General features: G+C 44.9%; 1 protein-coding gene across 1 annotated transcript in view; it reads right to left on the bottom strand.

The window, feature by feature from the left end:
* The window catches only part of cfap43 (cilia and flagella associated protein 43), a 148,214-nt gene that overhangs the window by 8,856 nt on the left and 112,584 nt on the right, over positions 1-26,774 (bottom strand). Inside the window, exons 23-34 of the mRNA XM_041209312.1 lie at positions 26,300-26,425; positions 23,691-23,795; positions 23,288-23,404; positions 21,832-22,035; positions 20,407-20,613; positions 18,041-18,130; positions 16,552-16,632; positions 12,769-12,894; positions 7,467-7,586; positions 4,380-4,487; positions 3,573-3,659; positions 1,009-1,097 (exon numbers count right to left, since the gene is read on the bottom strand). Coding sequence (XP_041065246.1) covers positions 1,009-1,097; positions 3,573-3,659; positions 4,380-4,487; positions 7,467-7,586; positions 12,769-12,894; positions 16,552-16,632; positions 18,041-18,130; positions 20,407-20,613; positions 21,832-22,035; positions 23,288-23,404; positions 23,691-23,795; positions 26,300-26,425 — 1,460 coding nt within the window. The remainder of the gene's footprint in view (positions 1-1,008; positions 1,098-3,572; positions 3,660-4,379; positions 4,488-7,466; positions 7,587-12,768; positions 12,895-16,551; positions 16,633-18,040; positions 18,131-20,406; positions 20,614-21,831; positions 22,036-23,287; positions 23,405-23,690; positions 23,796-26,299; positions 26,426-26,774) is intronic.

Here is a 26,774-nt window from a genome sequence, read left to right on the forward strand (position 1 = left end):
TGGGGGAGCACTGGGCAGTGCTGCGGTGTGGGGGGAGCACTAGGCAGTGCTGCAGTATGGGGGGAGCACTGGGCTGTGCTGCGGTGTGCGGAGAGCACTGAGCAGTGTAGTGCGGAGCCCTGGGCAGTGCTGCGGTGTGTGGGAAACACTGGGCAGTGTAGTGGTGTGGGGGGAGCACTGGGTAGGGCTGCGGTGTGCGGGGAGCACTGGGCTGTGCTGCGGTGTGCGGGGAGCACTGAGCAGTGTAGTGTGGAGCCCTGGGCAGTGCTGCGGTGTTTGGGAAGCACTGGGCAGTGTAGTGGTGTGCGGAGAGCACTGAGCAGTGTAGTGCGGAGCCCTGGGCAGTGCTGCGGTGTGTGGGAAGCACTGGGCAGTGTAGTGGTGTGGGGGGAGCACTGGGTAGTGCTGCGGTGTGCGGGAAGCACTGGGCTGTGCTGCGGTGTGCGGGGAGCACTGGGCAGTGTTACGGTGTGCGGGGAGCACTGGGAAGTGCTGTGGTATGGGGGGAGCCCAGGGCAGTGTTGTGATGTGGGGGAGCACTGGACAGTGTTACGGTGTGTGAGCAGCACTGGGCAGTGTTGTGGTGTGGGGGGAGCCCTGGGCAGTGTTGTGATGTGGGGGGAGCCCTGGGCAGTGTTGTGATGTGGGGGGAGCCCTGGGCAGTGTTGTGGTGTGGGGGGTGCACTGGGGAGTGTTGTGATGTGGGGGGAGCACTGGGCAGTGTTGTGATGTGGGGGGAGCACTGGGCAGTGTTGTGGTGTGGGGGGAGCACTGGGCAGTGTTGTGGTGTGCGGGGAGCACTGGGCAGTGTTGTGGTGTGCGGGGAGCACTGGGCAGTGTTGTGATGTGGGGGAAGCACTGGGCAGTGTTGTGGTTTGGAGGGAATCCTGGGCAGTGTTGTGGTGTGGGGGGAGCACTGGGCAGTGTTGTGATGTGGGGGGAGCCCTGGGCAGTGTTGTGATGTGGGGGGAGCCCTGGGCATTGCTGTGATGTGGGGGAAACACTCACTTTGGTCTGCGTTTGTACAGTTTGTAGAGTTGGTCGACCATTGACGCAGAGACATCAGAAAACTCTTTCCTGAATCCACGATCCAGGAGCTGAGGAGAAACAAAAACAGCTGTTTGTTACAGAGAAAGGTAGACAAGGCAGGGCTGGGGTTTCCTGACCCCATAGGCAGAATCCCACTGCTCCCAGAGCAAATGACTCTATTCCTGTCACCGCTAAAAAAAAAAACAGGGTGAAATAAAACAGGGTTTCTGCAGGGTAGGAGCCTGTGCATTGGCTTCAGACCCCTTGATCAGAACCCTGGGTCCCCACTTATTATCGCTGTCCAATGAACCCGGCTGCAGAGAGAGATTGTGGACAGTAAGCGAGGATGGAACCGAACAATGACTCACTCACCCAATTCCCCACAACCCCAATGTCGTACAGCTCCCTAATCCCAGTGATGTCCATTCCACAATCCCAGTGTTGTCCACTCCACAATCCCGGTGTTGTCCAATCCACAATCCCGGTGTTGTCCAATCCACAATCCCAGTGTTGTCCAATCCACAATCCCAGTGATATCCACTCTCCAACCCCAGTGTTGTCCACTCCCCAATCCCAGTGGTGTCCACTCCCCAATCCCAGTGTTGTCCACTCCCCAATCCCAGTGTTGTCCACTCCCCAATCCCAGTGTTGTCCACTCCACAATCCCAGTGTTGTCCACTCCACAATCCCAGTGATATCCACTCCCCAACCTCAGTCATGTCCATTACCTAATCTCAGTGTTGTCCACTCTGTAATCCCAGTGCTGCCTGTTCTCTAATCCCAGTGTGTCTGCTCCCCAATCCCAGTGATGTCCACTTCCCAATCCCAGTGATGTCCACTCCTTAATCCCACTGTTCTCCACTCCACAATCCCAGTGATGTCCACTCCCTAATCTGTGTTGGCCACTCTCTAATCCCAGTGATGTCCACAACCTAATCCTTGTACTCCACTCCCCAATCCCAGTGATGTCCACTCCCCAATCCCAGTGATGTCCACTCCCTAATCCCAGTGATGTCCACAACCTAATCCTTGTTCTCCATTTCCTAATCCCAGTGATGTCCACTCCCTAATCCCAGTGATGTCCACTCACTAATCCCACTGTTCTCCACTTCACAATGCCAGTGATGTCCACCCCTTAATCTGTGTTGCCCACTCTCTAATCCCAGTGATGTCCTATCCCCAATCCTAGTGATGTCCACTCCCCAATCCCAGTGATGTCCACTCCCCAATCCCAGTGATGTCCATAACCTAATCCTTGTTTTCCACTCCTTAATCCCAGTGATGTCCACTCCCCAATCCCAGTAATGCCCACTTCCCAATCCAAGTGATGTCCACAACCTAATCCTTGTTCTCCGCTCCCCAATCCCAGTGATGTCCACTCCCCAATCCAAGTGATGTCCACAACCTAATCCTTATTCTCCACTTCCTAATCCCAGTGATGTCCACTCCCTAATCCCACTGTTCTCCACTCCACAATCCCAGTGATGTCCACTCCCTAATCTGTGTTGGCCACTCTCTAATCCCAGTGATGTCCACTCCCCAATCCCAGTGATGTCCACTCCCCAATCCAAGTGATGTCCACAACCTAAAACAAAAACAGAATTACCTGGAAAAACTCAGCAGGTCTGGCAACATCGGCGGAGAAGAAAAGAGTTGACGTTTCGAGTCCTCATGACCCTTCGACAGAACTTGAGTTCGAACTCAAGTTCTGTCGAAGGGTCATGAGGACTCGAAACGTCAACTCTTTTCTTCTCCGCCGATGCTGCCAGACCTGCTGAGTTTTTCCAGGTAATTCTGTTTTTGTTTTGGATTTCCAGCATCCGCAGTTTTTTTGTTTTTATCCACAACCTAATCCTTATTCTCCACTTCCTAATCCCAGTGATATCCACAACTTAATCCTTATTCTCCACTTCCTAATCCCAGTGATGTCCACTCCCTAATCCCACTGTTCTCCATTCCACAATGCCAGTGATGTCCACCCCCTAATCTGTGTTGTCCACTCTCTAATCCCAGTGATGTCCTATCCCCAATCCTAGTGATGTTCACTCCCCAATCCCAGTGATGTCCACAACCTAATCCTTGTTCTCCACTCCCAATCCCAGTGTTGTCCACTCTCTAATCCCAGTGATATCCACTTTCTAATCCCAATGATATTCACTCTCCGATCCCAGTGTTGTCAACTAACTAATCCCAGTGATATCCCTCCCTAATCCCAGTTTTGTCCACTCCACAATCCCAGTGTTGTCCTATCCCCAATCCCAGTGTTGTCCACTCCCCAATCCCAGTGTTGTCCACTCCCCAATCCCAGTGTTGTCCACTCCCCAATCCCAGTGTTGTCCACTCCCCAATCCCAGTGTTGTCCACTCCCCAATCCCAGTGTTGTCCACTCCCCAATCCCAATGTTGTCCACTCCCCAATCCCAATGTTGTCCACTCCCCAATCCCAATGTTGTCCACTGCCCAATCCCAGTGTTGTCCACTCCCCAATCCCAGTGATGTCCACCTCCCCAATCCCAGTGAGACAAGAAATGCCACATATTTTACTCTGTCTTCAGCCACTAGATCATCGTATGTCTCTCGGAATCGGTCCACCGTCACCTTTGTGCTCTGTGTCATCTGAGACTTTAGAACCTGTCATGAGAAAGAGAACAGGGTCACTGCTGGTAAACAGAATGAGCAGTTCACCTAAATGATATCAATTGTTGATTATCCTGTCTCACACATGCTTCTTTTACACTAGTTATCCATTTTGTAAAATCTGTCAGCTCTGCAAGGCACCTGGGGTAGGGCCTAGCCCCATGTGCGGGTGGTGGGGCCAGAGCGGGGGTGCACCTTAACGTGATTCCAAATCATTTGTAATAATACATTTTATAAATGTATAAATATGAAAAGATGTTTGTAAAACGTGTTATTTCATATACCTAAATTGATTTCAGTCAAGATGGGAATGTGGAGTTGAGGTTACAATCAGATCAGCCATGATCTCATTGAATGGCAGAGCAGGCTCGAAAGGCCGAGTGCCTACTCCTGCTCATGATTCATATGTTCATAAACTCCCCGATAAGAGGTGACTCCATGAACCTTCTTATCCAGCTTCCTGGCCAGGACAGCTACACATTGCTCCCTGTAAAGATGGCAGCCGTGTTTCTCTGGGGCCCCCAATCCAATGCCAATGTGGCTGACTGTGGGAGTATGACTGCACAAATATTTTAGAAATACAGAACAAGTATAGTTCCAGGAAGAAACAGAACAGAGGACGATGAGCTAAACTACAGGTCGATCCTGTGAAAAACAGGACAGTCGGTCATCCTATGAACTTAAGGTGGATCTAATTCTATTCATATTTTGTACCATGAAATCCTTCTGTTCTGCAAGTAGGTAGTTCAGTTGAGCATCTCTGATTAGTATCTCTTCCTCTATCCGCAATGAGAAGACCAGATTGCAGATTTTCAGCTCCTCCTGTGGGTAAAGAGTCAGTAATGATAGGGAATATTCTGAACCATTAAACTAGCACCAATTTGACTCCATTAGTAGCACCGTCACCTCTGATCCAGAAGGTTAAAGGTTCAAACTGTACTCCAGGACAAGTCAGCATCATTTCAAGCACAGCCGTGAGAATGGACTGCACTTGCCCTTACACACTCTTGAGGAAATCCAATCTGTACAGTGTTAAACTTCCAACAGTCAGTTGGTGAAGGAGGAGACCAGAAGTCAATGTTTATTCAGTATTAGATTTATTCATACAGTGAAACATTACAAATATAAAGCTCCTAATTCTACTCCTCCACTAGAGTTTCCTTATGTGCACAGGCAATCATCCAATCAATGCCCTTCACCTGTACATACTTAACCTTAATTTATGTAATTAACTTACAGCCCCCTCTGAGCTTGGCCTAAATAGCCAAGTGGTTATGGTACTGGGCTTGTAACCCCAAGATTAAGAGTTCAAATCTCACAATGGCAAACTATGAAACAATGTAACTTCATCTGAATAGGAGCAGATGGAAAGGTTTTTGTATTTGAAAGAGTTAATCAGGTGAGCCTCTTTCAGTGAACTGATTTATTCTGCTGGCACTCTCGAGGCCTTCCGTGCTCGGTGGGCACCGCGGGGACTGGGGTGTTTTGTTGACCCCTTTAATCACATTTTGATTTAAAGTTTGTAAGTTTCCTTTAAACTTTGTTCTTGGTTTTACAGCTGACCTGAATTAGGGGCTGTGCCTGATTTATCCCAATTTTGTTGATTTGGTTTTCATTTAAAGGATTATCAAGAGTTCAAGAGGATGCATAGGTTCACGGACTCTCAGGACACGTGCCCTTTTTGCGGTCTTGTGGAGTCCGTGGACCATGTATACATAGGGTGTTGTAGACTGCACTCCCTTTTTAGTTATTTGAAAAACCTTTTATTGATGTTTTGTTTGCACTTCAGCCCCACGCTCCTGATCTATGGGCACCCGGTGCGGAAGGGGGTCGGGAAGGAGGAGGACCTCCTCATGAACCTGCTCCTGGGCCTGGCCAAGTTGGCCATTAACAGGTCCAGGCAGCGGGCGATCGACGGGGGAGTCCCGCCTGATTGTTTGTCCCTCTTCCGTGGCTACGTTCGCTGCCGGATGTCCCTGGAGAAGGAGCACGCGGTGTCTGCTGGCACTCTCGAGGCCTTCCGTGCTCGGTGGGCACCGCGGGGACTGGGGTGTTTTGTTGACCCCTTTAATCACATTTTGATTTAAAGTTTGTAAGTTTCCTTTAAACTTTGTTCTTGGTTTTACAGCTGACCTGAATTAGGGGCTGTGCCTGATTTATCCCAATTTTGTTGATTTGGTTTTCATTTAAAAGATTATCAAGAGTTCAAATCTCACAATGGCAAACTATGAAACAATGTAACTTCATCTGAAACAGATGGAAACGGGTTTGTACTCAAAAGAGTTACATGGATTTAATGAAAAGATTATCAAGAGTTCAAATCTCACAATGGCAAACTATGAAAAATGTAAATAGCCAAGTGGTTACGGTACTGGGCTTGCAACCCCAAAATCAAGAGTTCAAATCTCACAATGGCAAACTATGAAACAATGTAACTTCATCTGAAACAGATAGAAATGGGTTTGTACTCGAAAGAGTTACAGCACCATCACCATTTAAGTATAACAGTTATTGGACTGCTGCTGCACACCTTCCATTTTCTCGCCCTTGTCCGCCGCCCGGACACGCCCTGGCGTGCCTTGTTGCCGTCTGGCGGCGGAGGCCCCCGATGGGATGCCCTCTACAGAGGTTTCCTCCCCCTTTCTATCGGGGACCTGGGTTGGAGGGTGTTGCATGCAGCAGTCCCATATAATAAGAGGATGCATAGGTTCACGGACTCTCAGGACACGTGCCCTTTTTGCGGTCTTGTGGAGTCCGTGGACCATGTATACATAGGGTGTTGTAGGCTGCACTCCTTTTTTAGTTATTTAAAAAACCTTATATTGATGTTTTGTTTGCACTTCAGCCCCATGCTCCTGATCTATGGGCACCCGGTGCGGAAGGGGGTCGGGAAGGAGGAGGACCTCCTCGTGAACCTGCTCCTGGGCCTGGCCAAGTTGGCTATTAACAGGTCCAGGCAGCGGGCGATCGACGGGGGAGTCCCACCCGATTGTTTGTCCCTCTTCCGCGGCTACGTTCGCTGCCGGATGTCCCTGGAGAGGGAGCACGCGGTGTCTGCTGACACGCTCGAGGCCTTCCATGCTCGGTGGGCACCGCGGGGACTGGGGTGTTTTGTTGACCCCTTTAATCACATTTTGATTTAAAGTTTGTAAGGTTCCTTTAAATTTTGTCCTTGGTTTTATAGCTGACCTGAATTAGGGGCTGTGCCTGATTTATCCCAATTTTGTTGATTTGGTTTAATTGTTTTCATTTAAAAGATTATCAAGAGTTCAAATCTCACAATGGCAAACTATGAAACAATGTAACTTCATCTGAATAGGAACAGATGGAAACGTGTTTGTGCTCGAAAGAGTTACAGCTCCCTCTGAGCTTGGCCTAAATAGCCAAGTGGTTATGGTACTGGGCTTGTAACCCCAAGATCAAGAGTTCAAATCTCACAATGGCAAACTATGAAACAATGTAACTTCATCTGAATAGGAACAGATGGAAACGGGTTTGTACTCGAAAGAGTTACAGCTCCCTCTGTTCTATCAAACACTCCCAGAGCACATACAGCATGGAGTTAGATACAGAGTAAAGCTCCCTCTACAATGTTCCCATCAAACACTCCCCCAGGACAGGTACAGCACGGGGTTAGATACAGAGTAAAGCTCCCTCTACACTATCCCATCAAACACTCCCAAGGCAGATACAGCATGGGGTTAGTTACAGAGGAAAGCTCCCTCTGCACTGTCCCCATTAAACACTCCCAGGACTGGTACAGCACAGGGTTTGTCAGAATTAGAGTTTATGAGGACTAACCTGATAAATGATCATTTCAGTTCTCACTTTCTTTTCAAACAGTTTGTTCATTGTGTCGTCAAAGTTGCTGGTACTTTCTGCAATTGAACCCTGCAATTTCTTCAGCTCAGACTCCAGCGTCTGTAAAACAGGTGAGTAATCAGCTGCCTTGCGGAACACCCTCATAAAACACAGCCATATCAGCACACAGGCGCAAAAAAAAAAATTCTGAGTTTTAGCTAGTTTTCCCCCTCCTACCCCAAGATGAGCTCAGGGGTTCCACCCACTCCTCACACCTCCAGATTTAGGGTAAGTGCAAAAGAGCTCATGGACTTCTTTGTCACTAGGGTTAAAACCATCCCTCCTGCTATCTCTATCATTTCCCTTCCTTCCTCTAGCCTACCCAGCCAAACATCACTGTCTCCTAGTCCTTAACTTACATCTTTCTCTAGTTTTTCTCTTATCTACTATCATGCCTTCACCAAGCTCAGGGGACCTCACCTCCTGCTCCCTGAACACAATTCCCTCTAAACTGCTGACTAGCCGATTCCCTCCCCCATGTTAGCCAATATTGTTAATGATTTTATCTTCTCAGGGACTATTTTCACTCCCCTGAAAATGTGCAATCATCATCTCTCAAAAAAACCCTCTGTCCTTGCAAGCTACCCCATCTCCAACCTCTCCCTTCCCCAAAGAACTTGAATGTGCTGACACTTCCCAATCCATGCACGTCATCTAGGATCCCTCCAATCTGTTTCTGCCCCTGCCACAGTACCAAAACTCTTATCAAAGTCACAAATGCCATTTTATGTGACTGACAAAGGTAAACTATCCCTCCTCATTCTTCTTGACCTGTCTGCAACCTTTGAAGTGGTTGACCATGCTGTAAGGTGTTGGGTGTAGTTCAGTAGGTCTTATTAAGGTATTCATGGTCTTAGGTAGTTTAACAGTAAGTATTTATTAACTGCTAGAAACTATATATATAGGTACAGTGAAGGTCTGAACTAAGAGCTGTCTCCATGCTTGCTTGTACACACGGCTCAGTCCAACATTGCACTGACGCCTAAGTTTGGGTCATGTGTTCTCTTACATCACTGTGATAGCCATTACAGAGACATGGCTACAGGATGACATAGATTGGGACGTGAATATTGAAACGTACATGACATAGGAAGGATAGGAAGTTAGGAAAAGGTGGAGGGGTTGCTCTGTTAATTATTGATGGTATTAGCACATTAGAGAAGGATGACCTAAGTTCAGGAAACCAGGATATAGAAGCTGTTTGGTTGAGATGAGGAATGATAAAGGCAAGAAGTCACTTGTGGGAGTGGTGTACAGGCCCCCAAATAATTTGCACGGTAGGACAGAGTATAAAAGAAGAAATAATGGGAGCGCGTCAGAAAGGCACAGCAATAATCATAGGGATTTTAATCTACATATAGACAGGAAAAATCAGATGGGTAAAGGTTGCCTAGAAGAGGAGTTTATTGTGTTTTCCGGATAGTTTCTTAGAACAGCGTGTTTTGGAGCCAAGCAGAGAGCAGGCTATACTAGACCTGGTTTTGTGCAAAGAGATAAGATTAATTGATGACCTCCTAGTGAAGACACTAGGTAGCAGTGATCATAATATGATTGAATATTACATTCATTTTGAGGGAGAAATGTGTGCATCCAAGACTAGTATTTTAAAATTAAGTAAGGGCAATTATGAGGGCATGAAAACAGAGCTAGCTAAAGTGAACTGGCAAATTAGGTTAAGGGATATGTCAATAGGGGTTCAGTGGCACACATTTAAAGAGATATTTCAGAATACACAGAATATATACATTCCAATGAGAAAGAAAAATTCCAAGGGGAGGGCCCACCATCTGTGGTTAACTAAAAAAGTTAACGGCAGAAAAATTATATAATTACGAAAAGACAGTTGGTAAGTCAGAAGATTGGAAAGAATATAAAGAATGTCAAAGAATGACAAAAAGATTAACAAGGGGGGAAAATTAGAGTACATTAGAAAGCTAACTAGTAATATAAAGACAGGTAGTAAGAGTTTCTATAGATATTTAACTAAGAACAGTTAACAAAGTGAGCATTGGTCCTATAGAAAGTGCGTTCGGGGAATAGATAATGGAAAGTAGGGAAATGGCTGATGAATTAAACAGGTATTTTGCATCAGTCTACACTATAGACGATACGGTACAAGTAACATCACAGAAATAGCTGTAAGTCAGGAAATAGAAGGGAGGAAGGAACTCGAGAAAATTACAATTTCCATGGAAGTGGTATTGAGCAAATTGTTGGGGCTGTGGGCTGACAAATCCCCAGGTCTGGATGGACTTCACTGTAAGGTCTTGAAAAAAGTGGCTAGTGAGATAGTTGATGCATTGGTTTTAATTTTCTAAAATTCCCTAGGTTCGGGGAAGGTTCCAATAGATTAGAAAATAGCAATTGTAACTCTTTTATTCAAAAAGGGAGGGAGACAGAAAGCTGGAAACTACAGGCCAGTTAGCCTAACATCTGTCATAGGGAAAATGTTAGAAGCTATTATTAACGATGTTATAGCAGGGCATTTAGAAAAATTCAAGGTAATCAGGCAGAGTCAACATGGTTTTGTGAAAGGGAAATCATCTTTAACTGATTGATTGGAGTTCTTTGAAGGAGTCACATGCGCTGTGGATAAAGGGAACTGGTGGATGTGCTGTACTTAGATTTCCAGAAGGCATTTGATAAGGTGCCACATCAAAGCTTATTATAGAAAACAAAAGGTCATGGTGTAGGAGGTAACATATTGGCATGGATAAAAGATTGGCTAGCTAACAGGAAGCAGAGAATTGGCATAAATGGGTCTTTTCTAGTTGCAGGGTGTGATGAGTGATGTGCCACAAGGATCAGTGCTGGGGCCTCAACTTTTTACCAATTATATAAATGACTTGGATGAAGGGACCAAAGATATGGTTGCTGAATTTGCTGATGATACAAAGATAGGTAGGAAAGTAAATTGTGAAGAGGACATAAGGAGGCTACAAAGGGACATAGATAGGTTATGTGAGTGGGCAAAGAGCTGGCACATGGAGTATAATGTGGGCAAATGTGAAATTGTACATTTTGGCAGGAAGAATAAAAAAAAGAAACTTATTATCTAAATGGTAGAGATTGCAGAGCCCTGAGGTGCAGAGAGATCTGGGTGTCCGAATGCATGAATCTGAAAAGTCTAGTATGCAGGTACAGCAAGTAATTAGGAAAGCTAATAGAATGTTATCATTTATTGATTATAAAAGTAGAGAGGTTATGCTTCAGTTGTACAGGACATTGGTGAAACCACATCTGGAATACTGTGTATAGTACTAGTCTCCTTTTTTAAGGAAAGATGTAAATGTGTTAAAAGCAGTTCAGAGTAGGTTTACTAAACTAGTACGAGGAATGGCCGGGTTTTCTTACGAGGGAAGGTTGAACAGGTTGGGCTTGTATCCACCGGAGTTTAGGAGAGCAAGAGGCGGCTTGATCGAAACCTTTAAGATCCTGAGGAGTCTTGACATTGTGGAGGTGGAGAGGATGTTTCCTCTTGTGGGAGAATCTAGAACTAGGAGTCACTGTTTAAAAATAAGGGGTCGCTCATTTGTGACACAGATGAGGAAAATATTTCCTCTCAGAGGGTGGCAAGTCTTTGAAACTCTTCCTTAAAAGGTGATAGAAGCAGACTCTTTGAATATTTTAAAAAGAGAGCTAGATAGCAGAGGATGGAATGGTCTGTGCCCACTGGCATCAGGCATCATGGCGGGCATGAGCGAACAATATGGCGGGAAGCCCAAAAATCAATTTCACGTTGTTGTGAAACATGTTTGCAATCGTCTGCTCTGCCCATCAATGGTTGGCTGCGTGTCCCCTTGCTGGAGTTGGGAACTTCATTTTAATATTTTTGGGTATCACTATAAGTAGAGCCCGCCAGAATCACCCCCATGCCAGAATCACCCCCCATGCTGGATCACCCGAGCACGTCAGCATGATTGCACACCGACGTGTTTCACAACAGAAAACAACCACAACTTGTAAGGCATGTAGGTGGCAAGCTGCACTTTGAGGGGAACTCAGGGGTGAGTGCACAGTAACATTGTGAAGTGCTTGAGAGGGTTGCCTGTTGAACCTGAAGGTTGAGGTGCCGTGCATTCAGGCAAGGGCACAGGCAGGTTCTTTTTTACAGCTAGCTGACAGTGCGGTGCTGGGGCAAGGGCAGCACTCATGTTGAGGCGAGTTGGTGCGATGGGGTGGGGAGTGGAGGGAAGCAGCTACGCATTAGGGAATCCTTGTATAAAGTGACAATTCCTCCACAGCTGAGACAGTTCATGCGTAGCCACATTGACATGTGTGGTGTCAGGCCTCTAGCTTATCTGCCCAATCAAGCAACACAGAGACATGAAACTGCCACCAAGTGCTCCAGAGCTTTTCACCCCTTGGGCACAGACAGCAAACTAGTGAGCATTTTAGTGGACTACAGAACAATTGGATGACTGGGCACATTGTACAACTCTTTGCTAGAGCTGGCCATGGAGCAGTGACTGGTGGAGGCGCTCACAGCCCCTTACAAGTCATCATTCTGGTTTGGACCAGTCTCCCCCATGGTTTAAGCTAACAGTGCAGCCCTGCAGTGCAGCTTAGGAGAATGCCTGCACCTGAGCTGAGAGCACAGCAGGCAGTCCAGTGGGCAAAGCTGCTGCCAATTGGTCAGGTGGAGTGGGGCAGAGGTGGCTGGATTTACAGGCAGCCATGCAGCACACTAAACTCTGGCCATCCAAGTGGTTGCCAGCCAGCACTCTCTGGGATGTGTTAAGGGGCCTTGTTTTCAAATTCCCTCCTGGCTTAGCCCGTCCCTATCTCTGTAATCTCAACCAACCTACAACGCTTCAAGATCCCTGTGCTCCTCTAATTCTGACTTCTTCAGCATCCCTGAATTCAATTGCTCCATCACTGGCAGCCATGCTTTCAGCTTGTCTGGGCCTGAAGCTCTGCAATTCCCTTCCTAAACCCTTCCATCTCTTGACTTTTTCTCTTCTTAAGATGCTCCTGAAAACCTACCTCTTTGACCAAGCTTTTGTTAACATGTGCTATTATCTCCTTTTGTAGCTCAGTGTTAAATTTTGTTCGATAATGCTGCAGCAAACACCTTGGGATATTTTACTAGGTTACAGGTGCTACAGAAATGCTTAATGTGCTACCTCAGCCCCACAACTCTCACAGGAAATGCCCAGAAGACACAGCTGACAACAAGTTGCTGAACATAATTAAGGTGCCTGCTGTTCTAACTTTCATAAACTAACTATGCCTTGTTTACCTTCCTGTATTTGTCCTTCTCTTCATTTAATTCCTGCTCCTTGATTGCGTATTCTTTGGCTTGTTTGGCCTGCTCCTCAGTCCATTCATATTCCGCCTTATCCATGAAGGATGGTACAGGGATTTCCTGAAAGAAACCAACAAGAGAAACTTATAGTGTTCAGTGAAAATATCCTCCTGGTTTCAGACTTTACAAGCGCTCAACATCAAAATATCACATGAAGCAGTTCGTTTCTTGCCCGAGTGTCAGTTATGGCTCAGTGGATAGCACTCTGGCCTCTCAGTCAAAAGGTTCTGGATTCAAGACCCACTTCAGAGACTCAGTAACTAGGCAAATATTACAATGCAGTACTGAGGGAGTGCGGACTTGGAAAAATTTATTAATTTTGCTTCCAATCTCCACCCCTCCATCATTTTCACGTGGTCCACCTCTGACACTTCCCTTCCCTTCCTTGACCTCTCTGTCTCAATCTCTGGTGATAGACTGTCCACCAATATCCATTACAAACCCACCGACTCCCACAGCTATCTCGACTACAGCTCCTCACGCCCCGCTTCCTATAAAGACTCCATCCCATTCTCTCAGTTCCTTCGCCTCCGTCGCATCTGTTCCGATGATGCTACCTTCAAAAACAGTTCCTCTGACATGTCCTCCTTCTTTCTTAACCGAGGTTTTCCACCCACGGTCGTTGACAGGGCCCTCAACCGTGTCCGGCCCATCTCCCGCACATCCGCCCTCACGCCTTCTCCTCCCTCCCAGAAACATGATAGGGTCCCCCTTGTCCTCACTTATCACCCCACCAGCCTCCGCATTCAAAGGATCATCCTCTGCCATTTCCGCCAACTCCAGCATGATGCCACCACCAAACACATCTTCCCTTCACCCCCCCTATCGGCATTCCGTAGGGATTGCTCCCTCCGGGACACCCTGGTCCACTCCTCCATCACCCCCTACTCCTCAACCCCCTCCTATGGCACCACCCCATGCCCACGCAAAAGATGCAATACCTGCCCCTTCAGTTCCTCTCTCCTCACCGTCCAAGGACCCAAACACTCCTTTCAAGTGAAGCAGCATTTCACTTGCATTTCCCCCAACTTAATCTACTGCATTCGTTGCTCCCAATGTGGTCTCCTCTACATTGGAGAGACCAAACGTAAACTGGGCGACCGCTTTGCAGAACACCTGCGGTCTGTCCGCAAGAATGACCCAAACCTCCCTGTCGCTTGCTATTTTAACACTCTACCCTGCTCTCTTGCCCACATGTCTGTCCTTGGCTTGCTGCATTGTTCCAGTGAAGCCCAACGCAAACTGGAGGAACAACACCTCATCTTCCGACTAGGCACTTTACAGCCATCCGGACTGAATATTGAATTCAACAACTTTAGGTCGTGAGCTCCCTCCCCCATCCCCACCCCCTTTCTGTTTCCCCCTTCCTTTTCTTTTTTTTCCAATAAATTATATAGATTTTCCTTTTCCCACCTATTTCCATTATAAAAAGAGAAAAATAAAAAAAAATATTTATTTATTTATTTATTTATTTTTTTACATCTTTTATGCTCTCCCCACCCCCACTAGAGCTATACCTTGAGTGCCCTACCATCCATTCTTAATTAGCACATTCGTTTAGATAATATCACCAACTTTAACTTTAACACCTATGTGTTCTTTTGTATTATTGTTGTTGACATCTTTTGATGATCTGCTTCTATCACTGCTTGTTTGTCCCTACAACCACACCCCCCCCTCCTCCACCTCTCTCTCTCTCTCTCTCTCCGCCCCCCACACACACACCTTAAACCAGCTTATATTTCAACTCTTTCTTGGACTCGAACTCAAGTTCTGTTGAAGGGTCATGAGGACTCGAAACGTCAACTCTTTTCTTCTCCGCCGATGCTGCCAGACCTGCTGAGTTTTTCCAGGTAATTCTGTTTTTGTTTTTGTTTTGGATTTCCAGCATCCGCAGTTTTTTTGTTTTTATATCTGAGGGAGTGCTGCCCTGTCAGAGTCAGTACTGAAGGAGCACTGCACTGTTGAAGGGTCAGTACTGACAGAGTGCTGCACTGTTGGAAGGTCTGTACTGAGGGAGCGCCGCACTGTTGAAGGGTCAGTATTGAGGGAGCACTGTGCTGTCAGAGGGTCAGTACTGAGGGAGTACTGCCCTATCGAAGGGTCAGTACTGAGGGAGTGCTGCCCTGTCAAAGGGTCAGTACTGAGGGAGCTGCACTTTCAGAGTGTCAGTACTGAGGGAGCTCTGCATTGTCTGAGGTCAGTACTGAGGGAGCAGTACACTGGTAGAGGGTCAGTACTGAGAGACCGCCATATAATTGGAGAGGCAGTGCAGAGGGAGCTGCACTGTCTGAGGGTCAGTACTGAGGGAGCACCACACTGTTGGAAGATCAGTACAATGGGAATATTGCATTGTTAAAGGGGCAGTACTGAGGGTGACACAACAGTGTTGGAAAAGATACTGTCTTTTGGATGAAAGGTAAAGGCTCAATCTGTTTTTGGATGGACATAAGAGATCCCATTCAAAGAAGAGCAAAGGAATTTTCACAGGTAACTAGGCCAATATTTATCCCTTAAACATCATCAAAGCTGATTATCTGGTCATTATCACATTGCTGTTTGTGGGAGTTTGCTATGCGCAAAATTGGCTGCCCCGTTTCATACATTGCAACAGTGGCTACACTTTAAAAGTACTTCATTTGCTGTAAAACACTTTGAGATGTCCATTGATTGTGAAAGGTGCTATATAAAGTCTTTATTTTGACCTTGTGGGATATGAACAGAGATCTGCCATTGCAGAAGCAAAGCGCAACAGCCCCAATTTCTGCATAAACTGAGATCAACAACATGGAACCCTGGGTCTCAGTATAGAAAGACCATTTATCCATCTGACCAGCCCCCAACAGAGCTTTTGGGTTTTTATTCGGCCAGATTGCCTCCGGCTGATATTCAACAACGGGGTAGGTCAAGAGTTGAGACATTCATTAAATTTGGTGTCCTGGGATGGTAGACTGCAATTATATTCAGTTTGGCTCTATGATACTCCAGTACAGCTTGTATTGAGAAAATTTCACACATTGCAAATTCTTTAAACAGATGCCTTCCCTACCATCAACTATTTTCACTGTCCGTTAGTGCCTACCAAACAGCCTAAGTTTTATGTGACACTTGCTTATGCCCTTTAACTCATAGGGGTCCTCGGGAAGGGATGGTGGGAAGACACTGGGGGGGTCACGTAACTGGTCCCTCATATAAAGGAGGCAAGTCTGGGGATGTTTCCTTGGCAAATTCAGCCTAGCGGAGAGAGTAGAAAGTAGGTGTCAGTACTGATATAGGCCTAACCAAGGTCCAGAATGCAACACGGAACAGTTCATTTATCCCAGAGGGAGCTGTAGGGCTAGACCTCCCTGTCTAGTGCGATCCTTTCACTCTCCTCCTTTGGTGGGCTGCACCAGGGTAACTTGGCACTGCTTCAAGTCTCGGAGGCAATGCTGGGGCTCTGCTCTACTAGGTGTCAGCTGCCTACACAGAGTATGCTTTGTGACTGCGTCTCCAGTTTAGGGATGAGATGTGTGGCTGCTGGCACAGGATGGAGAGGATCCAGTGGTGTATGTTTTACAAGGAATTTGGCTCTTTTACAACAGGCGCACACCCTAATCCAGAGCCATCACCTTGGAATGGTGTTAAGCTCAGGACTCACTATATGACAGTGAATTCTGGGCATCCACTCTGTACTCAGGACATGCATCAACATCAGTGAGCTGCTAACTTTCTCACCATTTTCAAAATGTCCGACTTCTTGGTCTCCAGGACTCCTCCCATCATGTCTTTCAAAGCACGCTCTCTCCAGTTGTCAGCCTGGGAACAGAGTGAAGAAGAATCAGAGATCTAGACTCAACATTCTTTACGCAGGGTTAGTATGTAAGTGAGCAGTTGTCATGAAGCTATTAATGTTTATAATATTATTGGAAAATATTTTTCTTTTAAAATAGAGGTTTAGTCTGTGGGTGTGTCTTAACTGGATTAACACCAGCTAGTCTGGGTGCTTTGATGTGTACTAGTTTTGAGATGTAAGAGAGGCAGAATGCATTTGTATTTTTTGAATAGAGCTTTCAAGAAGGCGAGTGAAATCTGGCACCTAGCTAGCAGAGACCAAGCAATATGTTTATATTACTAATAAAATTGGCATTATGTAAGTTATTGTTGGAAGAGGCTGGTGATACAATAAGAACTTACATTCAATGAGCTGTGCTAGGTATAACTTCAGTTTTCGTGTGTGCAGGGCAGAGGCAATGTAAGATCAAAGTAGCTGTAAGCCTACAATTGTCTCTATAGGAACCAAAGTGAAAGGAATCTCATTTTGAATTCATAAGGAATTCGTAAGACTTTGCCTGGTATCTGGTTAAGTCTATGGGTTGCTTTTGCCTTAATGGAGATTAGTTTGGGAATTTGTTAGAAGTTATGATAGTAGTAATTTGTAATCATGTGTATATATTTAACTTGTGTAAATTAATAAAATATTTCATTTAGTTTAACATAAAACCTCTAGAGAACTAGTGATCTGATTCCTGAATTTAGAGTTGCATCTCAAACATACCCCTTAAAACTATAGGTTATCTTAGTTGTTTAAAGTTTCCCTCTGGGATTTTTACATAGCTCAGCTTAACCGAAAGGCTGTCTCATAACAGCACCACTCAGTACATACACAGAAATTACTGCCCAGGGAAGCTGAGGCAGCTCAGTTTTTATCATAGTTAAAGTACTGAGGTTCACTGAGGCTGTGCTAAGACAGGATTACTGATTGGCACAACCAGGGAGACGGGCAGAAGATGCTGCTAATGCACCAATTAGCAGGAAGCGTCAAAAGTGGAGTTTAACATTTCAGACAGGGCTCTTCAGCAGGATTCTATGAAATTCTAGGCAGCCCTCACACCCAAATGCCTAAGTTATCCCTTCTCGGACAGACCTGCAGTACGTTACTGGCATTCTCTGTACTCTTTCACTCTTATGCAAAAACTGCATCAACAGCACATCTCAATAATTAATACATAAAACAATAATTATTTCAATTAAACTTTCATTGCACCACTGATTTTATCACATCATAAACTACTGTACAGAGCAGATAGGCAAAATTATCACTGTATGGCCTGTGTGTGTCTCAGTGTCAGCTCCTGGTACAGTGACTAAAAGGGAAGGATTGGCTTTGCAATGGATATTCAATCCCTACTGTCTGGCCCACACACGTAAGCAGTTTGTGAAGTACCTTGGCGGCCAGTAACCGTAGCTGTTCAGCTTTGTACTCTTCCTCCAGCTTCCGCTTTTGCTCTGGGGTGAGGTAGCGCTCTGCTGTGATCTAAAGCCAAAGAGAGAGATGCAATGGGCATTGGATGAGGTTTGTCATATTAATTTTAAACCTGCAGAGGTAAACAAAGCACACAGGGGCTGATACTGATATTTCAAAACCCAAACAGGGCCAAGAAGCCTGAGTAAGCAAGGGCATCATGGAAAAGACTATGTTGGGACAGGCAGCTGTTGTAATCTGTATATAACATTGATGCCAGCTCACTGGAGCAGCAATACCACAGGTGAAAGGGGCTCAGAACATGGCTCCAGACTCATGACACCAGCAGCCACCCCACTTCCGACATCTGCATCCCCAAGATGGAGTGGAGGCGAGGTCTTCCAAGGAAGTGGTGTACAATCAGAAACAGAGGAAGAAGATGAAGCCATTCAGCCCCAGAAACTGGTTCTGCCAGTAAATTACATCAATCGCAGTTTTGACATTTTTAATTGACACCTCTCCCCACCACCCCACCAATTTCAACAGTTTTTTGGGAGAGTGTTCCGCTCCCCTTTGGGTGAAGAAATCCTTCCCGACATCACCCCTGAACAGCCTGACTCTAACTTTAAGGTTACACCCATTTGTTCCAGACTCCCCTTGCCAGTAGAAATAGTTTCTTCGTATCTATCCCTTCAGGGGTGCTAGTGATCAAAAAAGATTTCATACTGAGGTTTCGGTGGATGGTGAAGCTGAAATGGAATGACAAGTCAAGCTGTTGTTCCATGCCCCACATGACAGATTAGCTAAAAAAAATAACCCATGTGATCCAGGGGAATGTAGCAAGCTAGATACACAATTGGCTCAGTGGCTGCAAACAAATTCTTTATGAATGTTTTTGTGACTGGAAGGCTGTTTCCAGTGGGGTTCCACAGGGCTCAGTATCAGGGCCATACTTTTTGTGGTATATATTAATTATCTGAATGTAAATGAAGGGGGAGTGATCAAGAAGTTTGCAGACAACACAAAAATTGGCCGTGTGATTGATAGTGAGGAGGATTGCTGTAGACTGCAGGAAGATATTAATGGACTGGTCAGATGGGCAGAAAAGTGGCAAATGGAATTCAACCCAGAGAAGTGTGAGGTGATGCATTTGGGGAGGTCAAACACAGCAATTAATGGGAGGATTCTGAGAGGTGTAGAGGAAGTGAGGGACCATGCAGTGAATGTCCACAGATCCCTGAAGGTAGCAGGACAGGTCGATAAGCTGGTTAAGAAGGCATATGGAATCCTTTCATTTATTAGCCAAGGTATAGAATATAAGAGCAGGGAGGTTATGCTGAAACTATATAAAACATCAGTTAGGCCACAACTCGAGTACTGTGTGTAGTTATGATCATCTCATTACAGAAATGATGTAATTGCATTAGATACGGTACATGGGAGATTTACAGGGATGTTGCCAGAAATGGAAAATTGCAGCTATGAGGAAAGATTGGAAAGGCTGGGGTTACTCTCCTTGGAACGTAGGAGGCTGAGGGGACATTTGATTGGGATGTACAAAATTGTGAGGGGCCTGGATGGGAAAGGCTGATTTACTTCAGCAGAGAAGTCAGTGACGAGGGGGCATAATTTAAAGTGATTGGTATGAGGATTACAACGAAGTAAAGGAAAAATCTTTTCACCCAGAGGGTTGTGGGGGAAAAGATTTTTCCTTTACTCCGTTCTAGTCCTACTGAAAGGGTAGTAGAGGTAGAAACCCTCAGCTCACTTAAAAGGTGTTTGGACATTCACTCCAAGGTCCATCGCTTTCTCTACACCTCTCAGTATTCTCCCATTAATTATATATTGCTTTACTTTGTTTGACCTCCCCAAATGCATGATCTCACTCTTCTCTGGGTTGAATTCCATTTACCACTTTTCTGCCCACCTGACCAGTCCATTGATATCTTCCTACAGTCTGCAGCAATCCTCCTCACTATCAATCACACTGACAATTTTTGTGTCACCTGCAAACTTCTTGATCATTCCCCCTTTGTTTACATCCAAATCATTAAGATATACCACAGAAAGTAGGGATCTAGTACTGAGCCCTGTGGAACCCCACTGGAAACAGCCTTCCAGTCACAAAAACATTCATCAAGAATCATCCTTTGTTTCCTGTCACTGACCTACAGGACTATGGACCAATGGAAAATGGCTCATTTTTCGGCTGGCACAACACACTGGGCCAAGTGGCCTCTTTCTGTGCCGTAAACTTTCTATGATTCTAAGTGCAGAGCGAATAGTTCATTTAGAAGCATAGCAAGAAACAAAGGTGTGATTTAGTCCTCCTACAGTCCAGATATTACCTCAGAATCCTGGACTTCAAACTCTCGCTCCGGCATCTCCTTGTTACTCATCATGGGCAGCCAGACCTCCTCGTCCACGTCCAGTCGATGCATGATTTCCTTGATCCTCATGGTTCTGTCCTTCACCCGGGAAATCTCCACCTCTTTTTGCTTAAAGGTTGCATCAAACTCCTTGTTGAATGCAGTTTTGATGTTGTAAATCACATCCTTAAGATGAGAAAACTAACAATGAAATGTCAGGTTTCAATCTCATCAGCAGGGGTGGAACGGCAAGTGTGGGTTTGGTGATAAGGATACCCACATGCATGGGGAGCCACATTGCCCACCTACTTGAATGGCTTCCTGCACCATGGTGCTATGGTCATCCACCCTGAAGCTCTTATTCTAATCCGCGCAGGTAGCAAGTACCTCATACCTATTGGTCAAAGCCAAGTCCAAGGTTCCTCCATCACTATGTCCTTGACTCTCATATCCACCTGACTCTCAGTTACACCCTCCTGGCCTTAATCATTGACTCATTCTAAAGTTGAACTTAACCTAAGGGGTGTGACTGCCTCCAGAAACAAAGTGTGCAGGTCAATCTCCCCCTCCCTAAAGCCTGTTATGTTTCACCATGGATATGGAGAAGGGTGAAGTTTGGTTTGGTGCCTGGGCTGGCAGCATGGCTTATTGTAGACCCAGTAAAGCAGCAGCACACTTTTCCTTTCTGTTTAATGTCCTTCCCTAATTAAAACCAGGCCTGAGAGAGGAATATAGCATCATTTTCTTACTGAATACTTTTATTGAGTGAGTGTATCTTCACAGATGGAGGCCATTGATTGTCACATATCTAAAAGTAATGGTTGTGTACCTCAGTCTGGACTGTGAATTCTCTAGTCTACACCCTTTGTCACATGCTCATCTTAACAACTTACTGCTCTGCTCTTTCAATGACATTTCCATCTCTGAGTCAGAGGGCAGGTAGTTTGTGGAAGTTTGTGGTAAGCACTACGAGCCCTGACAACCATATCCGTGGTGTCTGCAGCTCGAGCAACTTCAGCTCAGAGTTGCAGACATTGTGGGGCTTTAGGGAGGGGGAGATTGACCTGCACACTTTGTTTCTGGAGGCAGTCACACCCCTTAGGTTAAGTTCAACTTTAGAATGAGTCAATGATTAAGGCCAGGAGGGTGTAACTGAGAGTCAGGTGGATATGAGAGTCAAGGACATAGTGATGGAGGAACCTTGGACTTGGCTTTGACCAATAGGTATGAGGTACTTGCTACCTGCGCGGATTAGAATAAGAGCTTCAGGGTGGATGACCATAGCACCATGGTGCAGGAAGCCATTCAAGTAGGTGGGCAATGTGGCTCCCCAAGCAGAAAGGTTGGACGAGGCTGTTTTAATAGGATTTTTGTGTTTAAATGTATTGAACATGGTTTTCTCACCTGTAATAGGACAATCTGATTAATCTTCTCATCCTTTGTGTGCAGATCCAACTGTTTATATAAGTAATGATTTACCACACCACACTGGCAGGTCAGGCTGCCTTTCAATGCTGTATTCTCTTCCTCCTTCGAGTCTTCATCCTCTGCCTCCTCATCCTCTTTCTCATCTTTCTTAGGTGGGGTCTCAACAATGTCTTTTCGAGCCTGTAAGCACAGTGAGGATGAAGCTCTATTCTTTCCACATCAAACCACAATCCAATTTTCCCACCATTGAGTGTTGATGCTTAGCAATTCAACCCATATCCTCCTCACCTCTCCTAATAGTTCATCACTGGATGTGAAGACTGATATTTGACACATTACCAGGCATTGCGTAGTAAAGACACTCTTCAGTTTTTGACAATGCCTGGACTAATGGCTTCAGCAGTCCTTTTATCTCCATCAATCCTCACAGGAAGGAAAATAAGCTCTGCTCTCTCTTTGTCTCTATAACATGACACAACTCAGGAGCATGAACCTGCACTCAATCACTCAGTGCCACAGTGTGTCAGCACACTAATATGCTGTGCCACCATGGCACCTATGTATCCCTTCTGGCTGGGAATTAGGGGCAAGTAATTCACCTCCTGACTCCCCAAAAGCCTGTCCACCATCTATAAGGCACAAGTCAGGAGTGTGATGGAATACTCCCCACTTTCCTGGATGAGTGCAGCTCCCACAACACTGAAGAAGCTCAACACCATTCAGGACAAATCAGCCAACTTGATTGGCACCTCCTTAAACATTTACTCCCTTCACCACTGATGCACAATAGCAGCAGTGAATACCATCTACAAGAGGCATTGCAACAACTTGCCAAACCTCCTTCAACAGAATCTTCTAAACCTGTGACCTCTACAACCTAGAAGCACATGGGCAGCAGAGACTTGGAAATGCCACCAATAGCAAGTTCCCTGCAAGCCATACATTATTCTGAATTATAACATAATTCCTTCACTGCGGCTACTTCAAAATCTTGGAAATATTCCTCTAACAGCACTGTGAGTATATCTACAACTGCAGCGGTTCAAGAAGGCAGCACACCTCCACCTTCTCAAAGGCAATTAGGGATGTGTAATACATGCTGGCCTAGCCAGCGACATCTAATGAAAGAATAAAATAAAGTCATTAGAGAGAATCTAGTCTGCACATTTTAAAGGAAACACTTCTGTATCTCTTTTCCTACACTTATCTTTCATACAGTTATATTCTAAGCTGCAGTTCGAATATCGGCAACTCTCTCTGAACAGCCTACAACTGTTATGCCTCTGAGACTGAGGAGATCTCCAGGTCAGTCTATGCTACAAGAGTTAACAAATATAAAACACCATGTTAAAACTCCCCGAATGCATTGTGATATTTTACTTTCAGTGAGCTTGACTCTAGGTTAGATTTCACTGGTGAAAGGGAAGAGTACCTTCAAGTCAATCAATTCAATTGTCCTTTGCTGGATGATCTTCCTGAGAAGCTCCAGCTCATCGTTACTGCGCTCCCTCATTGGGTAATTGGTCACTGCCAATCCTGAAAAGAAGGCCTGAAGAGAGTACAAAATAATTCAGAGACAGAAAAAGGCCTCCCTCTGGTATCCCAACTCTCCAAGCTAAGCCTATCTCTCCGGTACACTAACTCTCCTATTGAAGCCCTTCTCTCTGGTACACTAACTCTCCCATTGAAGCCCTTCTCTCTGGTAACTAGCTCTCCCATTGAAGCCCTTCTTTCTGCTACCCTAACTCCCTTCTTCCCTGCTGCTTGGGCTGAATTTGAACCCTGATCCTACAGTTTTGAAAGAATTGACTGTCTGTTAATTTTCAGTCCATTACCTCCAATGTTCGACCCTTCACGGCCATCTTGTCCCAGCATTCTCTCTTAATCACCTCACACAGGTACTGGTTCGCAAGGTTTTCCATTTCAATTGTCTCACGAACCTGTTGACATGAATTAAACTTCACTCAGTGAATGGGTCACCAGAATATTCCATTACAAAACATGTGTTCCCTGCGTAAGTGTTTCCAGCACATAAGCCAATTCTACAAATAAGGCAATTCTCCAAATAATGCAGGATTTACACAGTAAGAATGGAGATAAATAGTTCTTTAACTTACAGACTTGCTAACACTGTAATAAGGGGCAGCACTCAGTAGCTGGTAGCCAGTTTATGTGATACAGATGGACAGGAAAGAGCAGGGATGCTGATGATATTGCCCAATTCAGAGGAAACTTCGATAGATGGTGATAGAAGTGATTGAGGGATGAAAGAGACAGATCGTAGCACGTTTTGAATGTTTGGACCAATCGCTGATGATATCCAACTCAGAACATTTATATGTGCTGTCAAACCAATTTTTATACCTTTGAACTTGTAAGATGTTATAACCTGCTGCAACAAGCTGAATATTCTCCTGTTCTATCTCCAGACATATTTCTGACCTCCTTGTGAGCTAGAGACGTGATGTCTGCAAAGTTTGCAATAATGGCAGTCTAGACAGATGTTTTTGTTTTGGAAAGTGGAGCTAAATTAGTTTAAAAGCATTCAGTAAGCCCTGCAAGGCTGTAAAACCCAATTACTTCATCCAATCAAGGAAGAAATTATAAATGAGGGAAAATGAATCTAATGGTCAGTTTGAGGACAGTCTGGAACAGGCTACATCATAATGGAAATGGGTGGAACTTAGGGAAGTTCGCTGGTTTCAATTTATCTGGGTGTTTGCTAAGAGATTTTTAGTTGCAGTTTGGAACTCGTGCAGTTTGGACCTCGTGCAGTTTGCAGCTCACTGAGAGAAGTTGACCAGAATAAATGACATTAGATAGAGTTGCACTGTAATCAGAGTAAATAATTAACCTGGGTGAAACTTAATTTCAGTTTGAATGCTGTGAGGGAACAGAAGCTGGAAGGATCGTCTAGTTTGAAGTTAGTGGGAGAATCTACAGTGGGTCTCACAGTATCTTATTGCAAAAGAAAGTAATCAGCTGAATTAGCTTGGAAGTATTGAAAAGTAATCAGAACAAGAGACTGCAGCCTTCACAGTCAAGTAAGTTACGGTAAATGAAAGTTTTACCTCTGAGAACAGCTGGAGTTGTGGAGAATTCTCGAGAGGACAGTGGAATATGTATGGGTAGTCCCTACAGAAATAATTAACTTTAAGATTGATGTGTCTTATATGAGAATTATTGAGGGAAGAAGTAAACCTGAGTGCATAACATACATAGATATAAACCACATTGTTAAGCTAATAATGCTTGTTTTTTTTAAGTCTCAATAACCTTTGTGTCTTGTTTAAAAGAAAGTGAAATCTTGTGGCTTAGTTCTATTGGTTAAAACGAGGTAATTGTACTTAAACAATCCCTAACTGGATTGTAAAATCAAACATTCCCAACACATGTAACCATCTCACACATCTAAGTCGTACATTTCAGACACAACTAGATACCCAACTCAAGTAATTGGGCACAGAAAACTCATAGAGAAGAGACAATTATTGCACACATCCTTTAACTCAGCTCTTAATTTAACTTTTATTACAATGGATACTGTTCAACCTTAAGTTTCTGTTGCTGCAACTTGGCTGCTGTAAGTGGATCGTTGATAAATAGCTCTGATGAATAGGTCACAAGAAAAGGGCAGTAGGCACATCACCACTACAGTTTCTCTTCCAAGTCATACACCATCCTGACTGAGAAATATCTCGGTGTTCCTTTAACATCGCTAGGTTGAAATTCTAGAACATAGCACCGTGGGAGTACCTTCTCCTCATGGACTGCAATGGTTCAAAGAAGGCGACTCATCACCACCTTCTCAAGGACAATTAGAGATGGGCAATAAATGCTGGCCTAGCCAGCAATGCTCACATCCCATGGATGCATTAAAAAATTGCTGAATTTCACAAGATGTTCCTGTAACTAAAGGTATATGTAGTAATCACAACTCATGATGCTCTTACTCATGAAAATTGGTAAGAATACAGGTTTAAATATTCCAAAACTGTAGTTCCCTGTTAGATTTTTAATGAAGATTCAGTAGATGAACACAGTTTCACTCATGCAGCAAACACCCAGCTCACATTCGTATAATGCCCTTCAAACTAAGCGATTCACGAGGTGAGATGAGGGGGGTGCCAAACAGGAGTTATTAGAATCAAAGATTGAAGGCACAGTCAGTCTTTATAAGGACCACCAATTGGGGTGGCATTTCTCTAGATAATAGCCCACTGCTATCCAGACAGCCTGATTGGATTTCAATGTGAAAACATATCAGAGTGGCCACATTCTGTGTGAAGTGAGGTTATTAACCTGTGTCACACTGTTATTGATAATGAGGATTTCAAACCAATAAGTGAATGCTGCTGAGATCATTTTACTTTACCCTTTCAGTGCTGCTACAGCAAAATTCTGTATGTTAAAACTTGAGCAGAGCTCAGTCTTTGAGACGCACCTTAGCCACTTTTTCCTCTCCTTCACCATGCAGCCTCTTCTGCTCCTTCTGATCAAGGTTAAACTCATGCTGATCTAATCGCTCAATCTCAGGTACACTCTCATTTTCAAGCATCATCCTCTTTATCTAAGGAAAATTAAACAGGTAACATTAATCATGAAAGTATTTATTAAAGTGCTCAACACCCCCCCACTTAGTATCTAATATAGTTTTGATTCCCGATTGCGATTGGTGCATTCATTTCTATTCCATTCAGGTTCTGTTGCATTAGCCAGATCTTGGGAAAGCTGTCTCCCAGTAACACCTAAAACAGAGTGCCTAGAAACAAAAGCTCATCTTGGATTTGGCTGCAACTTGGCTGCTTCAAGTGCACTATTGATAGATAGTTATGACAGATCTATCATGTAAATGAAGACAAAGATTCCAGCACTGCATCCTAATGTATGCAGTGACCATGGCCATGCAGCTATTGGCC

The sequence above is a fragment of the Carcharodon carcharias genome, chromosome 17, assembly GCF_017639515.1.
Source record: "Carcharodon carcharias isolate sCarCar2 chromosome 17, sCarCar2.pri, whole genome shotgun sequence".
Taxonomy (NCBI): Eukaryota; Metazoa; Chordata; class Chondrichthyes; order Lamniformes; family Lamnidae; genus Carcharodon; species Carcharodon carcharias.